This window comes from Xiphophorus couchianus, chromosome 14, assembly GCF_001444195.1.
Source record: "Xiphophorus couchianus chromosome 14, X_couchianus-1.0, whole genome shotgun sequence".
Taxonomy (NCBI): Eukaryota; Metazoa; Chordata; class Actinopteri; order Cyprinodontiformes; family Poeciliidae; genus Xiphophorus; species Xiphophorus couchianus.
Genome location: NC_040241.1, coordinates 19,972,475 through 19,988,374, shown reverse-complemented (window position 1 = coordinate 19,988,374; position 15,900 = coordinate 19,972,475). Strand labels below are relative to the sequence as shown.

At 36.8% G+C, this 15,900-nt stretch overlaps 1 protein-coding gene across 3 annotated transcripts; it reads left to right on the top strand.

Annotated features, from left to right (window-relative positions):
- Positions 1-216: 216 nt before the first annotated feature.
- LOC114156784 (circularly permutated Ras protein 1) lies at positions 217-15,079 on the top strand. Of its 3 annotated transcripts, XM_028037281.1 has the most exons (20): positions 253-328; positions 4,057-4,140; positions 4,373-4,424; positions 4,939-4,992; positions 6,154-6,285; positions 6,372-6,458; positions 6,536-6,621; positions 6,733-6,930; positions 9,218-9,262; positions 9,379-9,468; positions 10,181-10,332; positions 10,445-10,526; positions 11,231-11,352; positions 11,458-11,542; positions 12,882-12,988; positions 13,183-13,295; positions 13,387-13,498; positions 13,605-13,745; positions 14,245-14,338; positions 14,616-15,079. In XM_028037281.1, exons 3-20 carry the CDS (start codon positions 4,373-4,375, stop codon positions 14,739-14,741), a joined length of 1,878 nt encoding a protein of 625 aa, XP_027893082.1. In that variant the 5' UTR covers positions 253-328; positions 4,057-4,140; the 3' UTR covers positions 14,742-15,079. The 3 variants fall into 3 exon arrangements, 2 of the variants coding, with proteins under 2 accessions (XP_027893081.1, XP_027893082.1); XM_028037280.1 differs by lacking the exon at positions 4,057-4,140 and having other exon boundaries at positions 217-328; XR_003598017.1 differs by lacking the exons at positions 4,057-4,140; positions 14,616-15,079 and having other exon boundaries at positions 217-328; positions 13,609-13,745.
- The last annotated feature ends 821 nt before the right edge of the window (positions 15,080-15,900 follow it).

The following is a 15,900-nucleotide window of genomic DNA, read 5'->3' as shown; positions in this document are numbered from 1 at the left end:
AAGTTCACGGCTGTTTGAACCACGCTGAGATGCAGTGAGGTTGTTTTTTATATAGGAAATCAATCAACAGCTGAGAAAACAGCAGAAACTGATAGATTAAAATGAACTTGTTCTTTTTTCAGTAGATAAAACTCGTCTTCTTATGTCTTTGCTCTCCTCTTCCTTTTAACTTTCATTTCTTGGTGTTTCTCTCAACCTCCACCCCTTCACCGACTTCCTGCTCCCCACACTGATCACTCCCACACTCATGCACTCCACCAGCCTGCTGCATGAAAGAAAAGCTTTCAGTTTAACAAACTGCGCTCGCTGCACACAGACCACGACAAAGGTGAGTCGCTCCTCGCTCTATTGTCGCTGTGGGATGGTAAACCACCGTAAACCAACATCTCCGCTTCATCTTCAGGCTTATGTGAAACTTTTAAGCAATTTCAGAGCCATAATGTTAATCTAGGTCTTTCAAACTAACTGAAATTTTCACAATATTTGATTGAATGTAACTGACATAAAGAGGCTCCTCTGACTGATCAAAATCTTTTTTTAATTGAACATTTACATAAAAAGTGAAAAAAATCCTCAAAATTTGTATTTCCTCTTATTAAACTTCATAAGAATGGCTTACGTTTTTTAAATCTAAGAGAGGATGATGATGATGTGTGCGATTTAAAAGGAAGGCCGGAAAACTGAGTCGGGCATTAAAAATCACCAGAAGTTTCTGACTTTAAATCACCAACATTCAGCCAAAAGGGTGGTTTCAAATATTTATGTTATTTAACTGTTTTGCAACAATTCTCTTTAATATGGACATGAATTAAGATTATTCCAGCAAATTAGAATAGAGTTGCCAGCCAGGCAAAAGAAAATAGAGATATATTACGTTCAATGATGTTTTTTAGACTTTTGCAAAATAAATGACAAAATTCATACAGCATGAAATGTTTTTTGTTATAACCAGAAGAATATGTGTAACGGTGATAACATTTTGTTCAAATGTGAAAAGTATATCGTTATAACATGAAAAATATAATGTGAGGACAAAGTTTTCATGTTAAACAGCGTCACTTGGACGGGAGCGCTACACTTCCGCGTGAAATCAAGGAGTCGAACTGGAAATATTTTGGCTCAGTAGAAGTTTAATTCAATGAACCAGAGCCGGATAAAACATTTTTACAGAGAAAAACACCAGAATAGAGCCAAATCAAAGTGCTGCCACTACATTAATCAAACAATCCAAAGCTTACGATAAGATGAAGGACCGGAAACCTGAGTCATGATCGTCGAGTCATGATGATTTTTCCTTACATCTATCATCCCTAGCAAATTGTTTGCATCTCTTAGCGTTGTATGTTTTATCATTATTACGTCCTCCCACTACTGTTAAAGAAAAAAAATCAGTTTTGAAGAGCGACCATGTTTTGGTAGGGCTGTAATTGTGTCTTGCTCCAATTTCATTCTGTATAGTTTCGTTTCACGATATTGTCTCCATTTCCTCTAAAAAATAGGCCTTCACAAAAAAGATGATTTATTTACTGCCAGATGGGCTCTGTTTACTGATTAGGTAACATTTGAAGCCATTTATATCAAGGTAAAGCAGAGCTAATTAAAAATTTGCAGCACTATTTCAGACTTGCATTCACAAAAATGAAAAAAAATATATACATAATTTTTCTTCTGCTTCACAAATGTTTAATGTTTTGTGTTGGTCCATCACATAAAATCTCAATAAAATACATTGAGGTTTATTATGTGAAAAAAAGAAAAACTTAAAGGGCGCGTAAATAGTTCTAAAAAGAAAACAATTATTAAATAAAACAACTCTAAAAATATATTATGCTTATATACATTATATAAAACAATATTTTATTTGATAACATTTTTTAGAAACATTTTCAGTGAATGTCTTTTTGAGAGAACATTAACTCATGATAAAATAGGAGTAATTTTGAAGCTAATGCTAGGTTACAATTTCTGGTAAACAACATTATATGAGTCATGCTAACGCATGCTAACCCATGTTAGCTTAGCTGCTGCACCAAGAACAAAATGTACAAAACATTTCCACTTTAAGAATGAACAGTTTGATGATTGTGAATTATTCTTTATCTACATGTTGTCAGACATTCTCAGTAAAAAACAAAAAAGGGCCAGACATACTTAAATGTTTTCAGTTTTCATGCTAACGTGCAGCTGCTAGCGGTTGATGACAGCGTTTCCAATGTCTAAAAATGAAACTTAACTCTCTGATTTTCTCCACAACACTAAACACGTACAGCCTGAGTAATGTTTTATTTATCATAACATGGTGCTTGGGAGCCTATTTTAAGCTATTTAATGTTATCATGACATTTTGTGCTAAAATAGGTCAATTTTAATTATTTGATGACTTTAGGCCAGCTTCCAGACTCAGGAAGTGAATTGTCAAGTGCAGCACTTCTCTGTTAAACCTTGACAAACGTAGGTGATGTGAAGATGCTTCTTTATGATAAATACTACAGTAGGTATGTTGTGGCTTTCAGACTCTTATTTTCCCCTCGGAAGAATTAGCATAACAGTTGCCACAGTAACATAAAGAGGAAATAACAGTGGACATCGTACTAAACAGATCTGACTTATTGCACATTTTCATTTGAATACCAAGCAAACAACACATATTTACAGTTGGATATCCAAAAAACACGCATGGCTTCCTGTACCTCGTCACTTTCTACTGAAATAGGCACCAGGCGTCACAAATGAGCATAAAATAAAAATGGATTGTTAATGAAAAGCAATGTTTATATTATATAGAGGCTTCCAGAAGTATTCCATCTACTTAATAATAAAGAAGATACCTGGAAATGTTTTGTGCATTGTAAAATTATCTCTACACATAACCCTGAACACTTTATTGTTGGTAACACATGGTGTGGGCAGCATCATGCCATGAAAAGAGGCAGGTCTGGGTTTAAGAGACTATGTGACGGAAACAAATACTCAACCTACATGGAACATGGCGGTGGCAGCGTCATCCTGTGGGGATGCAAAGCAAACCTGAAGAAAAGTCGTTAGAGGCTGAAAGAAACCTGAGACTGAGGCAGCCCAAAAATACAGACACAATTTGTTAAATTTGCCAAAATTTGTAAATTGAACTTGCTGGCAGGCCACAAAATTCATTAAATAAAAAATGCTAAAATTAGTTTGGTGTCATTTTTTTTACCTCCTCAAAAAATAGCATTTTTATCAAAGTCTGTACATCATTACATATTCTTGATTTGTGGTTGTCAGGGACCAAAACAAAATCATGGGGCAGAAATACAGAAAAAAAAACAATGAAAATGTTGGTGATATGGAAAGTTCATCATTTAATGTGTATTTAATCTTTTGTGAATTAAATTCTGAAATTAAATGTAGGTTGACCTTCTGCCTCCCTACAATAAAGCAGTGAGTCAGTAACAACAAATAAATGGATTGAGGTGGATATTTTTGAATTTCATATCTTTTCACCTGCTTGAGTATCAACGTGGCTGTTGGCAGAGTAACCAACAAATTTTACTCAAGTAAGAGTAAAGACGTATTTGGTAAAAAGTTTACTCGAATACTGAATAACTGATCAAATTAGCAATGATTTAATATTTAAAAATTACATCATCAGACAGAGCAAAATGTAAAATTAAGTGGAAATTTTGGTATTTTAAGGACTAAAATGACAATACTTCATAAAAGTAACAAAAAAATAAAATCAGGTAATATTTTTTTCCCCCAAATAAGTTTATTTCAAACTGCAGGTCTGTGTCTGGTGAATTTTTGGTAAAAACATGTTTGTTTTTCATTCAGTGGGTAAAAAAATCCAGAACTTTTACTGAAGTAAGAGTAGAAATACTTCATAATAAAATTACTCAAGTACAAGTAAAAATTCTCTGAAAAGTACACATTTTTCAAAAAAGTTACTAAAGTAACTGTAACTGAGTAACTGTAACTAGTAACTACCTAACTCTGGCTGCTGGTCACTGTGTTTATGTTGTGGTTGGAGACGCTGGTTAAATCCCGTCTGTTTCTGTGTCATGTTCTTGTTTTCGGCAGAGCAACTCGCCTCGTCAATGATGATTTAAAGCCTCGTAGAGCAGCGCCTTGTTCTCTTCACCCTCACCGTTGTTCACACAGGAAGTGAGGAAATGTTTGCTTTCATGGTTTTACTCAGCCACCTGTTAGCTTGAAAAATAACAGGATCGGCAACCCAGATGCTGTGGTGGTGGTGTGAGGGCAACTCCAGGAAGCTGAGCTGTCTTTTTCAGATTGCTGTTCTGGCTTATTGTTGTCTCCCACAGACATGCGAACCTCTCTTCCTCTGGTTGTAATTTAGATTTTAAAGATTTCTGTTCATCTTTGTGGTTCCCAGATGGAGTTTGCTTGCAGCCATGTTGTATGTAACTGGGGCCCAGATGGAACGGGTGAGTAGCAATGGGCAACATGGACTTAGAAATATATCACAATATTTTATAGGACTATTGTGATAAACAGAAGGATGATAAACTATGTATTACTTCATTTTTATCTGACAGACAAATTCTATTCATCTTGAAAAAAGTGATTTATATCACTATGCTGCACATAGATTCTTTATTTAACTGTATTTTCCAAATTCACTGATATTTATTGATGCCTTTGTGCAAAAAAACAGAAGAAAAACAACGATTGATCTAAATTCTTACAAGAAATTGTATCACAATAAATGATAAACGATCTGATAAATGCCCATCCCAGACCAGTCCATTCCATCAAACATGAGGAATGTTTTATCAGAACTAAGATTCAAACAAAAGTTTATGTCTTCAAACCTTTAGCAAGTTTTAAATAACTCAGACCAAACACTTTAAAGTTGACACAACTGTTTGTTCTGTTGAATTTATCAAAGCTCTAGATATTTTGTTTTTTTAATTTACACAATAATTTTCTCTCTAACAGCAGGTAATTCTCAGTTTGGACCCGACTATGAAAACAGTACGATTCTACAAACAGGTAACTTTCTCACACACTTGAGCAAAAACTCAACATTTTCCAAGTCCAGCGCTTCTTAACAGTTGTTTTTCTCTCTCAAGTGAACGTTTTTATTCTCCTGAGTATTGCAGTGAGATAACAGGAAAGCATATTAAAGAGGAAACCTCCATGCCTATGTGTGTGTGTATGTGTGTGTGTGTGGGCATGCCTGCAAAAGCAAGAGAAGAGAGACTGTAAAGCTATGCAGGTTGCAACTTAACAAGTGGAAAGTCCGTGATGTCAGAGTAATTTTGATGCATGTGGAAAAAGTCAGACAAAATGTGTTTAAACAAGAAAGAAATTAAGACGGAAACCAGAAAATACCAAAAATAAACAAGAAATAATTGAACAATGTAACAAAAATGCAATAGAAAATACACTGTAAAAAGCAAAGACGTAGTTACAGTGTTAAAAAACCTGAGAAGGAAACAGAAAGAGTTCAAAGTTCAAAGTGACATTGTAAGAAACAAGTTAAAAATACATTGTAAAAAACCTAAGAAAAAGAAAAGCTGATATTATAATAAACAGGACACACCTGACTTGTGCACCTACTTGTGCGTAAGGATGAATCCTCCATCTTCTCCACACTGGATACTGGAATCCACTTCAACCAAAGTTTTGAAATTGTGAAAAATTTCTCCAATTGAAGTGATCAGAAGTTGTCAAGACTTTCTAATCGAGTGGATTTCTGATCCTGTAAGCTCTCACTGCAGTGGGAAAACAATCTCACACCAGTAATTCATGCACTCCAAAGCCTCCGTACCTCTTCAACACGCTGTCAAAAAGACAGATGGTCTCCAGATTTCTCACCATTTAAAAAATATGTGAAAATAATATAACATGACCACTTGATATTTAATGTTAGAAACAGCAGAGATCTTACAATGTACCAAGTTGTACACACTGGAAATGCTGACTGCACTTAACTGTCATGCAAACTGCTGCTTTTTTTCATATTTGCACAACATGAGATCAAATTTACGATCCTCAAGAGAAGAATCTGCAAAATTTACACATGAAATCTGCCGTATCATGGTGTCTCTGTAGTGACAAGATTGTTTTTCTACATAATAAATTGAAAAAATAAGCCGTTTAATCTATTTTTGATGCATATCTAACACTTGATACTTCTTGTTTCATCAGGTCCACTTCCTCCGCCGCTGCCTCCACGCCGCCTGAGAAAACCTCGACCCACTTCCCTTCCCAATATGCCTTTTGTCCCCTCCCAACTTCCTGTCACTCCTTTCTCTCTCCCTCCTCCGGTTCCTCCCAGACGTAAGTGACCCTCGATCAAACTCTTAAAGACTAAATCTGTATGAAATGTAATTACTTTTCCTACTGATTTCTTCTGCTTCTTCCAGTTGATTTGCTGGAAGAAGAAAATCATTTTAAGGTCAACATCAACGTCATCTCACTTGGTCTTGGAAAACTGGCTGACATGAGCCAAGGTCAGGACACACACACACACACACACAAGTCAAATTTCATAATTTTCCCATTAGTTTATTGTATTTTTGTTTTGCAGATGCAGGTCTGGAGACCTTCCAGAGACCAGTGATTTGTGATAAATGTAGTGCTGCATTGTCATGTCTCAGCTCAGTATGGAAGAAGGTAAATATTTCATGCCAATGTAACCAGGTTTTAGTTTTATTTCTCCAGTTAAAGACCATCCGTCCCGTAAGAACACAAAATGGCATTTTAAGTTGCTGCTCTGTTTTGCAGTTGTGGGTATGCGAGTTCTGTGGACATGAAAACGGTGTAGACGAAAGTTTGGCCCAAGTGTGCATCGGTCAGCGTGTGGGTGTGCGCACCGACGACCTTTACCTGCCGAGCATGAGCGAAGATGACTACCAGAACCTGGAGGACACCATGGTTGTTTTCTGTGTGGACATTTCTGGCAGCATGACGGTCACAACAAAGGTGTGTGTAAAACAAAAAACTTAAACGAGATGTTTTATGCAAAATTCAAATTATGCATGTTTGTATGCTTCCATTTGATTATCCACTGCCTCTAAAAACAGCACAAGAGCCAAGTGCGTAAAAAACCCATGCAGATGGTTTCTGGCAATAAGTTTTTTGGTGTCTGGAAAATGAGTAGTTTCAAAAACCTCCGGAATGTAACGTCACAAATCAGCAGGCACTGCACCGTTCCCTAGCAACCCCAGTGAAACCCAGCCTGTTACCTAGCAACCCCAGTGAAGCCCGGCATGTTTGGTCAGCTGGTTTTACCGCTGTATGCGCTGTACAACGTACAAGTGTTTTGTTGTTGACTAAACATCCATAAACCACTTGCTTTAAAGAGACTAAAATCTTACTATCTAAGAAAAAACTGCAAAAACTGTAATGAACATGTTTTTTATCGCCCGTGGACTATGTTCATGGAAGTGCAAATTGTTTTTTGCTGGTAAACTAAATGTCAACTTCTGTGCAAATTTTGACATTTTCATGAAAATTTATTTAGCTCTGCAATATTTTTGCCTAATTAGCTGGAATTTTGTATGGATTACAATTTGGTACAACTTCATCACAGCCCCACGTTTGGGTGTAAAACCATCTCACTTAGACACACGGCCAAGCCGGTGGCAAGTCAGGAGCTAGAACAGAGGAGCGTTGTCACCATAAAAATTTCCAAAAACACAGATAAAAAGTTACTAGATTTATCACTAGTTAGTTTTTTTAAAATAAAATAAAAAGTCACTGGAGGAGTCAGAAAAGTTTATAAAAATAACAACGTTGACAAGTTGACCTCACCAGACCCTGCTTGACCCCCTCTGCTAACCACCATACTGGTGTCAATTTTTTTCAAAATTTGTCAAAGTTACCCTTTCACAGAAATGTTAGATATACTTTAAAATACAATCCACCTTTCTGCTATGTCTTTATTTACTAGCTGAACTTCAACCAACTGAATTTAGGAACAACTTCAGAGCAAACATCTAAAAGATTTGCACGTTCAGCATCTCCAATAAAAAATTTTTAAACGATCTGAAGAAATACCAAGAACACAAACCACAACTGATAAAAAATCTGGTGTTTTAGCTCTGATAACAACAGACTAAACGGCAGTACGTGTCACTGATGAGAAGCACTTGAAGCACAGATGTCACTCTCACAACAAAGATTCAGCTTTCACAACAGATACGATCTCTGCTTTCGGTTTCACAAACACGTCTCCATTAGATTCAATCAGAACGCCCTATTTGGCTTTTTGTTGCTCTCTTCTGAAGTCTTCTTGTGTGGTTAAATTAATAACTTCTGAAAGGGCATTGTAAGCATACCTCCATGTTTCATGCATTTGCAAGATGGACGTTTTGTTGTTTTACGTAAAAAGAGAAAGAGCCGCAAGTAGAAACATCTTGTTAAGAAAAAATGATTATTTTAGTGCTAAAAATACACTTAATCTTACAACATGTGTAAAGGTATATTAAGCACTTTTATTTGAAAAACAGGCTTTGTGTGACCCTTCGAGAGAGGCCCAAGGAGACAAGCAGACGCCTTCCACTGTTTGCTTAAGAGCACACAAAAGCCATAAAATTAGCATCTCCATGGAAACGGCGCTGGAATGTGTTAGAGGTGTCTGCGAAATCTCATCTTAGGACTTTTGGCGCCAGGGATCTGCCCGTATCAGACAGAGATGAGCACGAAGTGGTCCGCCCTTTTGCGTAGATAAAAACCAGACATCTGAGCTGTAGTGAGGGGAGTTTCCGGGTTTCTCTGGGGGCCGAAACAGGTCTCTGATTGGTTGAATAACAGAACGCCTTCTTTGCATATGTTGAAGTGGGGAAACACCTACTCAGTATAAAGTTACATGTAGCGCTAAAATAGAGAGAGTTTTTTCCATTTTTTCTCCACATGGGCGCCTTTGTCTGTCTCTGTGTTTTGTGTTTGTCTGTCTCCCCTTGTCTGTTATTTTGTGATAAAATGCATATCTCTGTACCTCTGCAGCTTTGTTAACTGATTCATGCGTTGCTTTGTATGAATTAAACTCTGTGATCTGTGACGTCAACACGCCTTGTTTAGTTTCGATTTACAGCTGCCCCGCTGCTCGTCGAGAGGACCCGGCTTTTTAAGGAAGATACGAGCCAAACGTTTTGTTCAAAGTTTTAATAAATATTTCTTCCTTTACAATCTACATAAGTTTGACTTCATTAAACCACAAAAAGCTCACAGTCTCACGTACAATCACTTCTTTATGATTTCTCTTTAGGTGACTTCAGACAGTGGCTCAACGCTTCACATATCCAGATTAGAGGTGAAACATTAATTTGTTGTTGATGATTGAATTAAAATTTAAGTTTAATAATAAATTAAACCCTGTGTGAAATCTATTCATTGTGGATTACTTGGTGAATTGTTGTTATCCAACAGGGAATCCAGGATGCTCTTCAGAGGACGCTAACGTTCACGCTGCAGCGGACGCCGCGCCGTAGGGTGGCCCTCGTCACCTTTAATGATGAGGTAGAACTGATGTGCCGGTCATGTTTGAGCCAGATCGTTCATATGAGTTTTAGGCTGCATTCACACCAATCCTGTTTAGTCTGTTATTTAAACTGTAGTTTGTTTGTCTAAAAAGTCCAGTTCGTTTGAGGAGGTCTGAATTCGTAATCAAACTCTGGTCTGCCCTCAAACCTCGGTCTCGGGTCAGTTGAAGTGAACTCTGGTCTGGTGCGGTTTGAATGCATATGTGAACACAAGCAGGCTGGAGACTGCTCCAAACACAGGGCATTCTGGGTAAATAAAACCAAAAAAAACATGTGAGCTACAGCACAAAATGGCTTTTGGTTGTTTTTTTTAACCAGAGATGAAAGAAAAATTCTATAACTGCTAAAATCTGATGCTACTCAATTTTTGTTTATATTTTGTGAAAAAGAAAGTTGCACTTGTTTTCTTCTGAGGTTTTTGTGTTATTTCCTTCAGTGGTTCAGTGGAACTGTTTTTTATATTACTTGACATTTAATTTCTGTATTTCAGATATTTTTTCTGCTTTTTCTTTAATAATTGGATTTCTTGGATGCCTCTGTCATATAACTCGGTCCTTTTGCAATAAGCTTTTGTTCACTCAGAATGTGCGGTCAATAAAGTTCAAAGTCGAATAAAACCTTTGAAAATGAAGCATTTAAAGATAAAATGTGATTTTGTTAGGTTAAGTTTTCTGCTGCATGTCCTTCAGGTTGTTATCTATGGGGATGGTACTCGGGCTCCGCTCACCATCAAGGACTGGGCGTTGGTTGACGACGAACACATCTGGAAACAGGCTTTGGGCTACAGTGTCCCTCACTGCATCGCTGAGACATACCAACATCTCACCCAGAGAGTCAAAGAGTAAGAAATTCAGTCAAAAAAGTAAACAGATACAACTTATTGTCCACTATAAATTTAAACGGTGTATAAACACAGAAACATTACTGGTGTTTTACATTTTCATATCTTCCAGGTTAAGGGAAAATGGAGCAACAGCTCTTGGTCCGGCAGCATTAGCTTCAGTAGCTTTAGCATCAAAATACCCCGGCTCCAAGGTGAGTGAGGAGTAACTCACTCACAATGTTGACATTTCTAAAAACTGAGAATTCCCTGAAAATCAGCCAAAAACATAAAATAATAAATCCCCCAGCAGGGGGCAGTCATAAACTCTTTTTACTGCCCCCTTTTAAAGGGGCAGTATCATTTAAAATTTACTTTTTTTTAAAATTTCCATTATGTTATAACGTTATTCCCACATCAAAACATACCTTGATTTTTTATATACGTTTGAGAAGTCCTTTAATCTCCATGGAAACCATTTAGGTGTGCTAAACGCCTGGATGGACCTAGCTCCTGTTACACGAGCTACTTCTCAGTGAAACACTGGTAAAAAACGTCATTAAAGGCTTAATAATGGAGCAATGTTGTAATAACTTCCTGAAGGCAGTTTTAGACAGAGGAGTTTCTTAAAGAGACAGAGGCCCAATTTCAAGTGAAATTTTATATTTGATATACATAGAATTTGAATTATGACTGACGGTAACATAGCTACCTCATTATTGGTATAAAACGGCACTATGAGCCTGGAAAATACATAATACTGCCCCTTTAAAACAAAACATAGATAAGCCAGATCCTAAGCTAAAAATAAAAGTACTCTTATATGTAATTTTATCTGAGAAGTTAAGTTGTGTGTTTTATTCAGTCGTTTGCAGCCCTGAGCAGTTGTGTCACGACTTTATTTCAATGTGTGTTGCAGGTCATTTTGTGCACTGACGGCAGAGCCAACATCGGACTCGGTGACATGGAGCAAGCTCAGTCCTCTTACTCAGAGGCTCCATATTTCTACAGAAAACTGGCTCTGCAGGCGGTAGAGAAAGGGTCAGGAGACAAACACACACACTAACCTCCCCCATGAACTCCACGCTAAAATGTTTGTGTTGAATTCTTAAGGATAAATAAATAAACAATTTCTTGTTTTTTCAGAGTCATAATCTCAGTAATGTCCTTTAAAGGGACAGACTGCTGCTTGGCTGACATTGGGAGACTGGCTGATGTGACTGGAGGAAGCGTGAGACACAAAATTAAGCACATTTAACTGGTTATTTTGGCACAAAGACACACATATGAATTTATTAAAATGTCTGAAAAAGAACAAAGTACCGCTGCTTTACATGTAAACTACAGGACGCTGGTCAGGCAGTGGTTAGGCCTATTTACTTAGCATGATGGCAATTTTGCAAATTGTCTACCAAAGGTTAACTGAAACTATTGTTGTATAGGTGTGTTCTAATTTTTGTTTGTGAATGTGTTGGTGTTTTTTGGTGTAAGCTGTAAGCACTTTTACTCAAAATATATTATATGGCAGTCACAAACGCAGAAAATATGGTGTAAATATTTTTTGTATTCTAGTTTTGAACAATGCTTGAAAGCATGGAGGTCAGGCATCACAGCAGCAACATACAAGCATGCTGAAAGAGAAAATGTTATCCTTATTGTCACTCAATTACAAGAAAAGGTAAAAAGATATATAAAATGTGATCATAAGTTGATGACAAAGAAGCTTTATGCTTTAAATATTGAAATACTACCTGACTGGTGGCGTGACCTTTTTTGTTTTATCCAGTTTTCACCCGTTGTTTTTTATTTTTAAGCATTTATGAGGCACGGTGGCAAAACATTAAACTGCTGCTGCCCCAGTTACTCAGCAGGTAGTTGCTAGGTAACCAAAGACTGAGTGAGTTGCTAGGTAACCAAAGATTTAGTGAGTTAGTCCATGTTTCTAACCAGCAGAGAAAGCTGTGACAGGTTGAGCGGATAAAGCCTTTAATCTGCCTATATTCCCCAGAATGCTTTGCAGTTCTGGCTCTGAGTTCTGTGAATACTGAACATTTTATCAGACCTATTATCTATTGATATAGATTACGTTTCTATTGTGATATAAATTATTGATTTATTGTCCAGCCCTAACATAGCTCATACACAATTTGACAGATTGCTGCCAGACATTAAATCGAAAATCACATTTTACAATATTCAAAATTATAACATAGTTAGACTCTTATTTTGAAGACATTGAGTTTTATTTTGAAAGTCTATACCCATAGCATTTTTTAAAGCATTAACCTATTTTAAAAACTACTGTCAAGAAACTGGTTCCTCAATTGCAGAGGAGCTCTGATTTATACAGTGTAATTTAGCAGCAAAAATTCACGTTTAAATCAAAAATGTTGCTTATTTCCTCAAGATATGATTTTTGATTAACTGCAATTAATAAATTACAATTAACTCGATTAAAGATTTTCCCACCATTGATCACAACACATCCAGAGACCATAAACCCTACACTGCCATTGTGAAGACTTCATAAAAAATACATTTTAAACTCTTAAATGTTTTGTACCCCTCAGGTGAACATTGTTAGCATCGGCACCATGGCGACAGAGATCCAGTCCATTTCTGAAGACAACGTATTAGCAACAGGTGTAACTGCAACCCTGCTGGCTCCTGATGGAGTGTGAGTGTTGAAAATAAAATTTCAAGAGGGAATCTGAAACTAAATTATCAATCTCAACTTGGTATTGATATAATCAATATTTTGGACCAATCTGTTCACCTCTATTTCTTGATAGTTGGTCAAAATATTATGGCTGATTGGTGTATTGATATATGAAATAGTTCTAACAACTAAAACATTTCTTCTCCCTGTAGATATTTCCCATATGAGGACGAGAACAATCACAAACTGGTGAGAGAGGTCGGAAACGTAACAAAGGAACTGGAGATCACCTTCCAGTTTGCTGTGAAACCAGATTATATGGAATGTGAGTTAGTCAGAAATAAAACATTCTAGCGCAGAAACAAAAAGAATATCTCCAAGTTGTGTTTTGCTAAGAGATGTTATTTGGTTACAAGATTGTCTCCAGAGGAACACGCTTCCATTCCAGCTGCAGCTCAGCTTCAAGACCAGAGACCAGCAAAAAGTCACTCGCATCATTACCGAGCAACGGCCAGTTACCACCAGCAGGTTAAAAACAAAACCACAGCTTATTCCCAGTATCACCCAATACACCAAACTGGTTTGTGTTTTAGATTCTTTGGTATTGACTTCTATTGGTCGATTTTGTCTAAAGTCAGATTCTCCTGGGAAGGCTCAACATGGCGGTGCTGGCCGTCCACTGCGCTCAGCTCTGCGCCGGTTTAACCATGGAGGGCCACGTGACCGAAGCACAGAGGCAGCTAGCAGCTCAACAAGACCTGCTTCATCACATCAGGTACTACCAACACTGCCAGACAGGAAGTAGTGAGGAAACTACTTCCTCTCTGACATCTGAGCATGGTCGCTTTCCATCAAAACCATTGAATCTCGCTGAATGTTTTCACATCAATCCATCAAATTTTGAATTTTACCAAGTGCTGTTATTACACATCTCACTACATGTTTACCAGACATCTGATAGTCTGGTAGACTTGGTTCAATTAGGGACCAAAGTTGCAACATTTGTTACGTTCCCAGCGGCTATTACTATGATTGCAACTTATTATTATTTTTATCAGTTCCAACCATATTCAGAACTGAAGAAGCCTTTTGAATTTGAGGTGAAACGTCTTCAAGAAAAAAGAGAAGAAGAAGAAGAGAACTTAGAATCCCATCAGAAGGCTTAATCCATTCATTTTAAAATTCTAAAGTTAGGTTATTAGATTTGGTTAATTTTAATTGTTTGGTTTAAGTGTGTATTGATTATTTTCTCTCTCTCTCTGTCTGCACTGTAGTAGGTTGCGGCCAATCCAAAAAGAAGAGAGTATCTATGGTAACTGGATGGAAACCATGACGACAATTTGTGACAACATGAAAGCAGATTCTAAGGTGCCTTTGCATTTACCATAACACCAGCCAACACTTTTAGTTTTAGCCATAATAAAAAAAATAAAGTTAAACTGTGAAGAGAAAACATGCCAAACATGTTAAGTTTGACTGATTGAGACATTAAGTGCTGTGGGATTTAAGGCAACATTACTGCAGTGGCTAGTAGCACCTGATAGCATGTTGATTAAAAGATTCTTTGCAACAAAAAGCAAGTGTTTTACAATCTTGCAGTGTAAACATCCCATAAATGTACATTTGTTCCCTTAATTTGGAGCAGTCTCTGTCGGACGAAGCAGCGGAGGTGGTGTACCAGATGAAGAGAGCCAGAAGCATCAAGAGCAACTACACGGCTCCTGTCCAGAAAAAGACTTTAGTACGGAAAAAGGTCATGGAAGCAGTTTAAAAAAAGCTGATTCTACAGAAAGAGAAACATACAATTTAAATTCATGAACGGCTTAGTATTATTTGTCTATGTTCTACCTGTGCAAAAGCTGCCATTTTAACATAAAGCCAAAATTATTTTTGTATTTTATTTTCATAGTTTTATACTGATGTTCGAGAATGTGATATTTAGATAACAAATTTGGGTTGAATTCAATCCGAAATGGATCATGTTCTCTGGATAAATCAGAGCAGAGCCATTAAGCCAAGTGTTATATTTCTGTTTTATAGAAAGTTCATATATAATGTCTCTATGTTTCATGTCAAATAAAGACTTTTATGTTTTATTGCAAAATAAAATCATGTCTCTATCTATTTCTTCTCATTTTTTGTACTTACATCAAATTACCTTATTTGATTTAAGGCCCTATCTCAACTATTCTGGATATTTTACAAAATAGAGATTTTCTGCTAAGTTAAGCTTCTCTAGAATCAGTGGAAATATTTTTTAATGGCGTTGAAAGTGGAGATGAATAAAAACTGAGTTTGTGGTGTCGTATATGTGGGTTGTACGAAGAATAATGAAAATATTGCACTCTCTGCACACGCCCACTCAGGCTTTTGCTGCTAGAAACCACAAAAACAAAGCAGGTTTTAATCAGCTTTGTTTTTTGTCCACATCTGCCCACATTGTCCTCTTCTCTGTCTCTGGTAAGCTTCAAATGTAAGCTGAAGAGTAAACGGCGTCAAAAACATCCCAACTAGAATTATTTAGAAAGAAAATATTGATCAAGACTAGCAAAGCAACGCCCTATGGTAAAGATCTGGTTTCTCTCTCATTACTTTGAGAGAAAAACATTCATCTTGACTCTGAGTAGCCGTTAGCTCCAGTCTCACTGAACGTTAACTTGACTGAGTAACTGTCAACATCTTTGAGTGGGTGTTAGCTTGAATCTTAGTAGTTGTGACCTTAAATTTCTAGATTCAAGCTACTTATAAGTAATTGTTAGCTTGAATTAAGTAGCTGTTAGCTTGGATGTAAGTTCAAGCTAACTCAGATTGAACTTATCTGTTAGCTTGAATCAAGCAGCTTTTATACATGGATTTACTTATAGTCAGTGTAATGCTTTAGAATGGTCTTAAACCAATACTCTAAATATCAATGTTAGACCTTTAAAATG

Coding starts and splice junctions, on each gene's coding strand:
- LOC114156784 (XM_028037280.1), top strand. CDS start 248: ATGCACTCCACCAGCCTGCTGCATGAAAGAAAAGCTTTCAGTTTAACA. Junction 4,993..6,153: donor CAGTACGATTCTACAAACAG/GTAACTTTCTCA, acceptor TTGTTTCATCAG/GTCCACTTCCTCCGCCGCTG. Junction 14,339..14,615: donor ACATGAAAGCAGATTCTAAG/GTGCCTTTGCAT, acceptor AATTTGGAGCAG/TCTCTGTCGGACGAAGCAGC.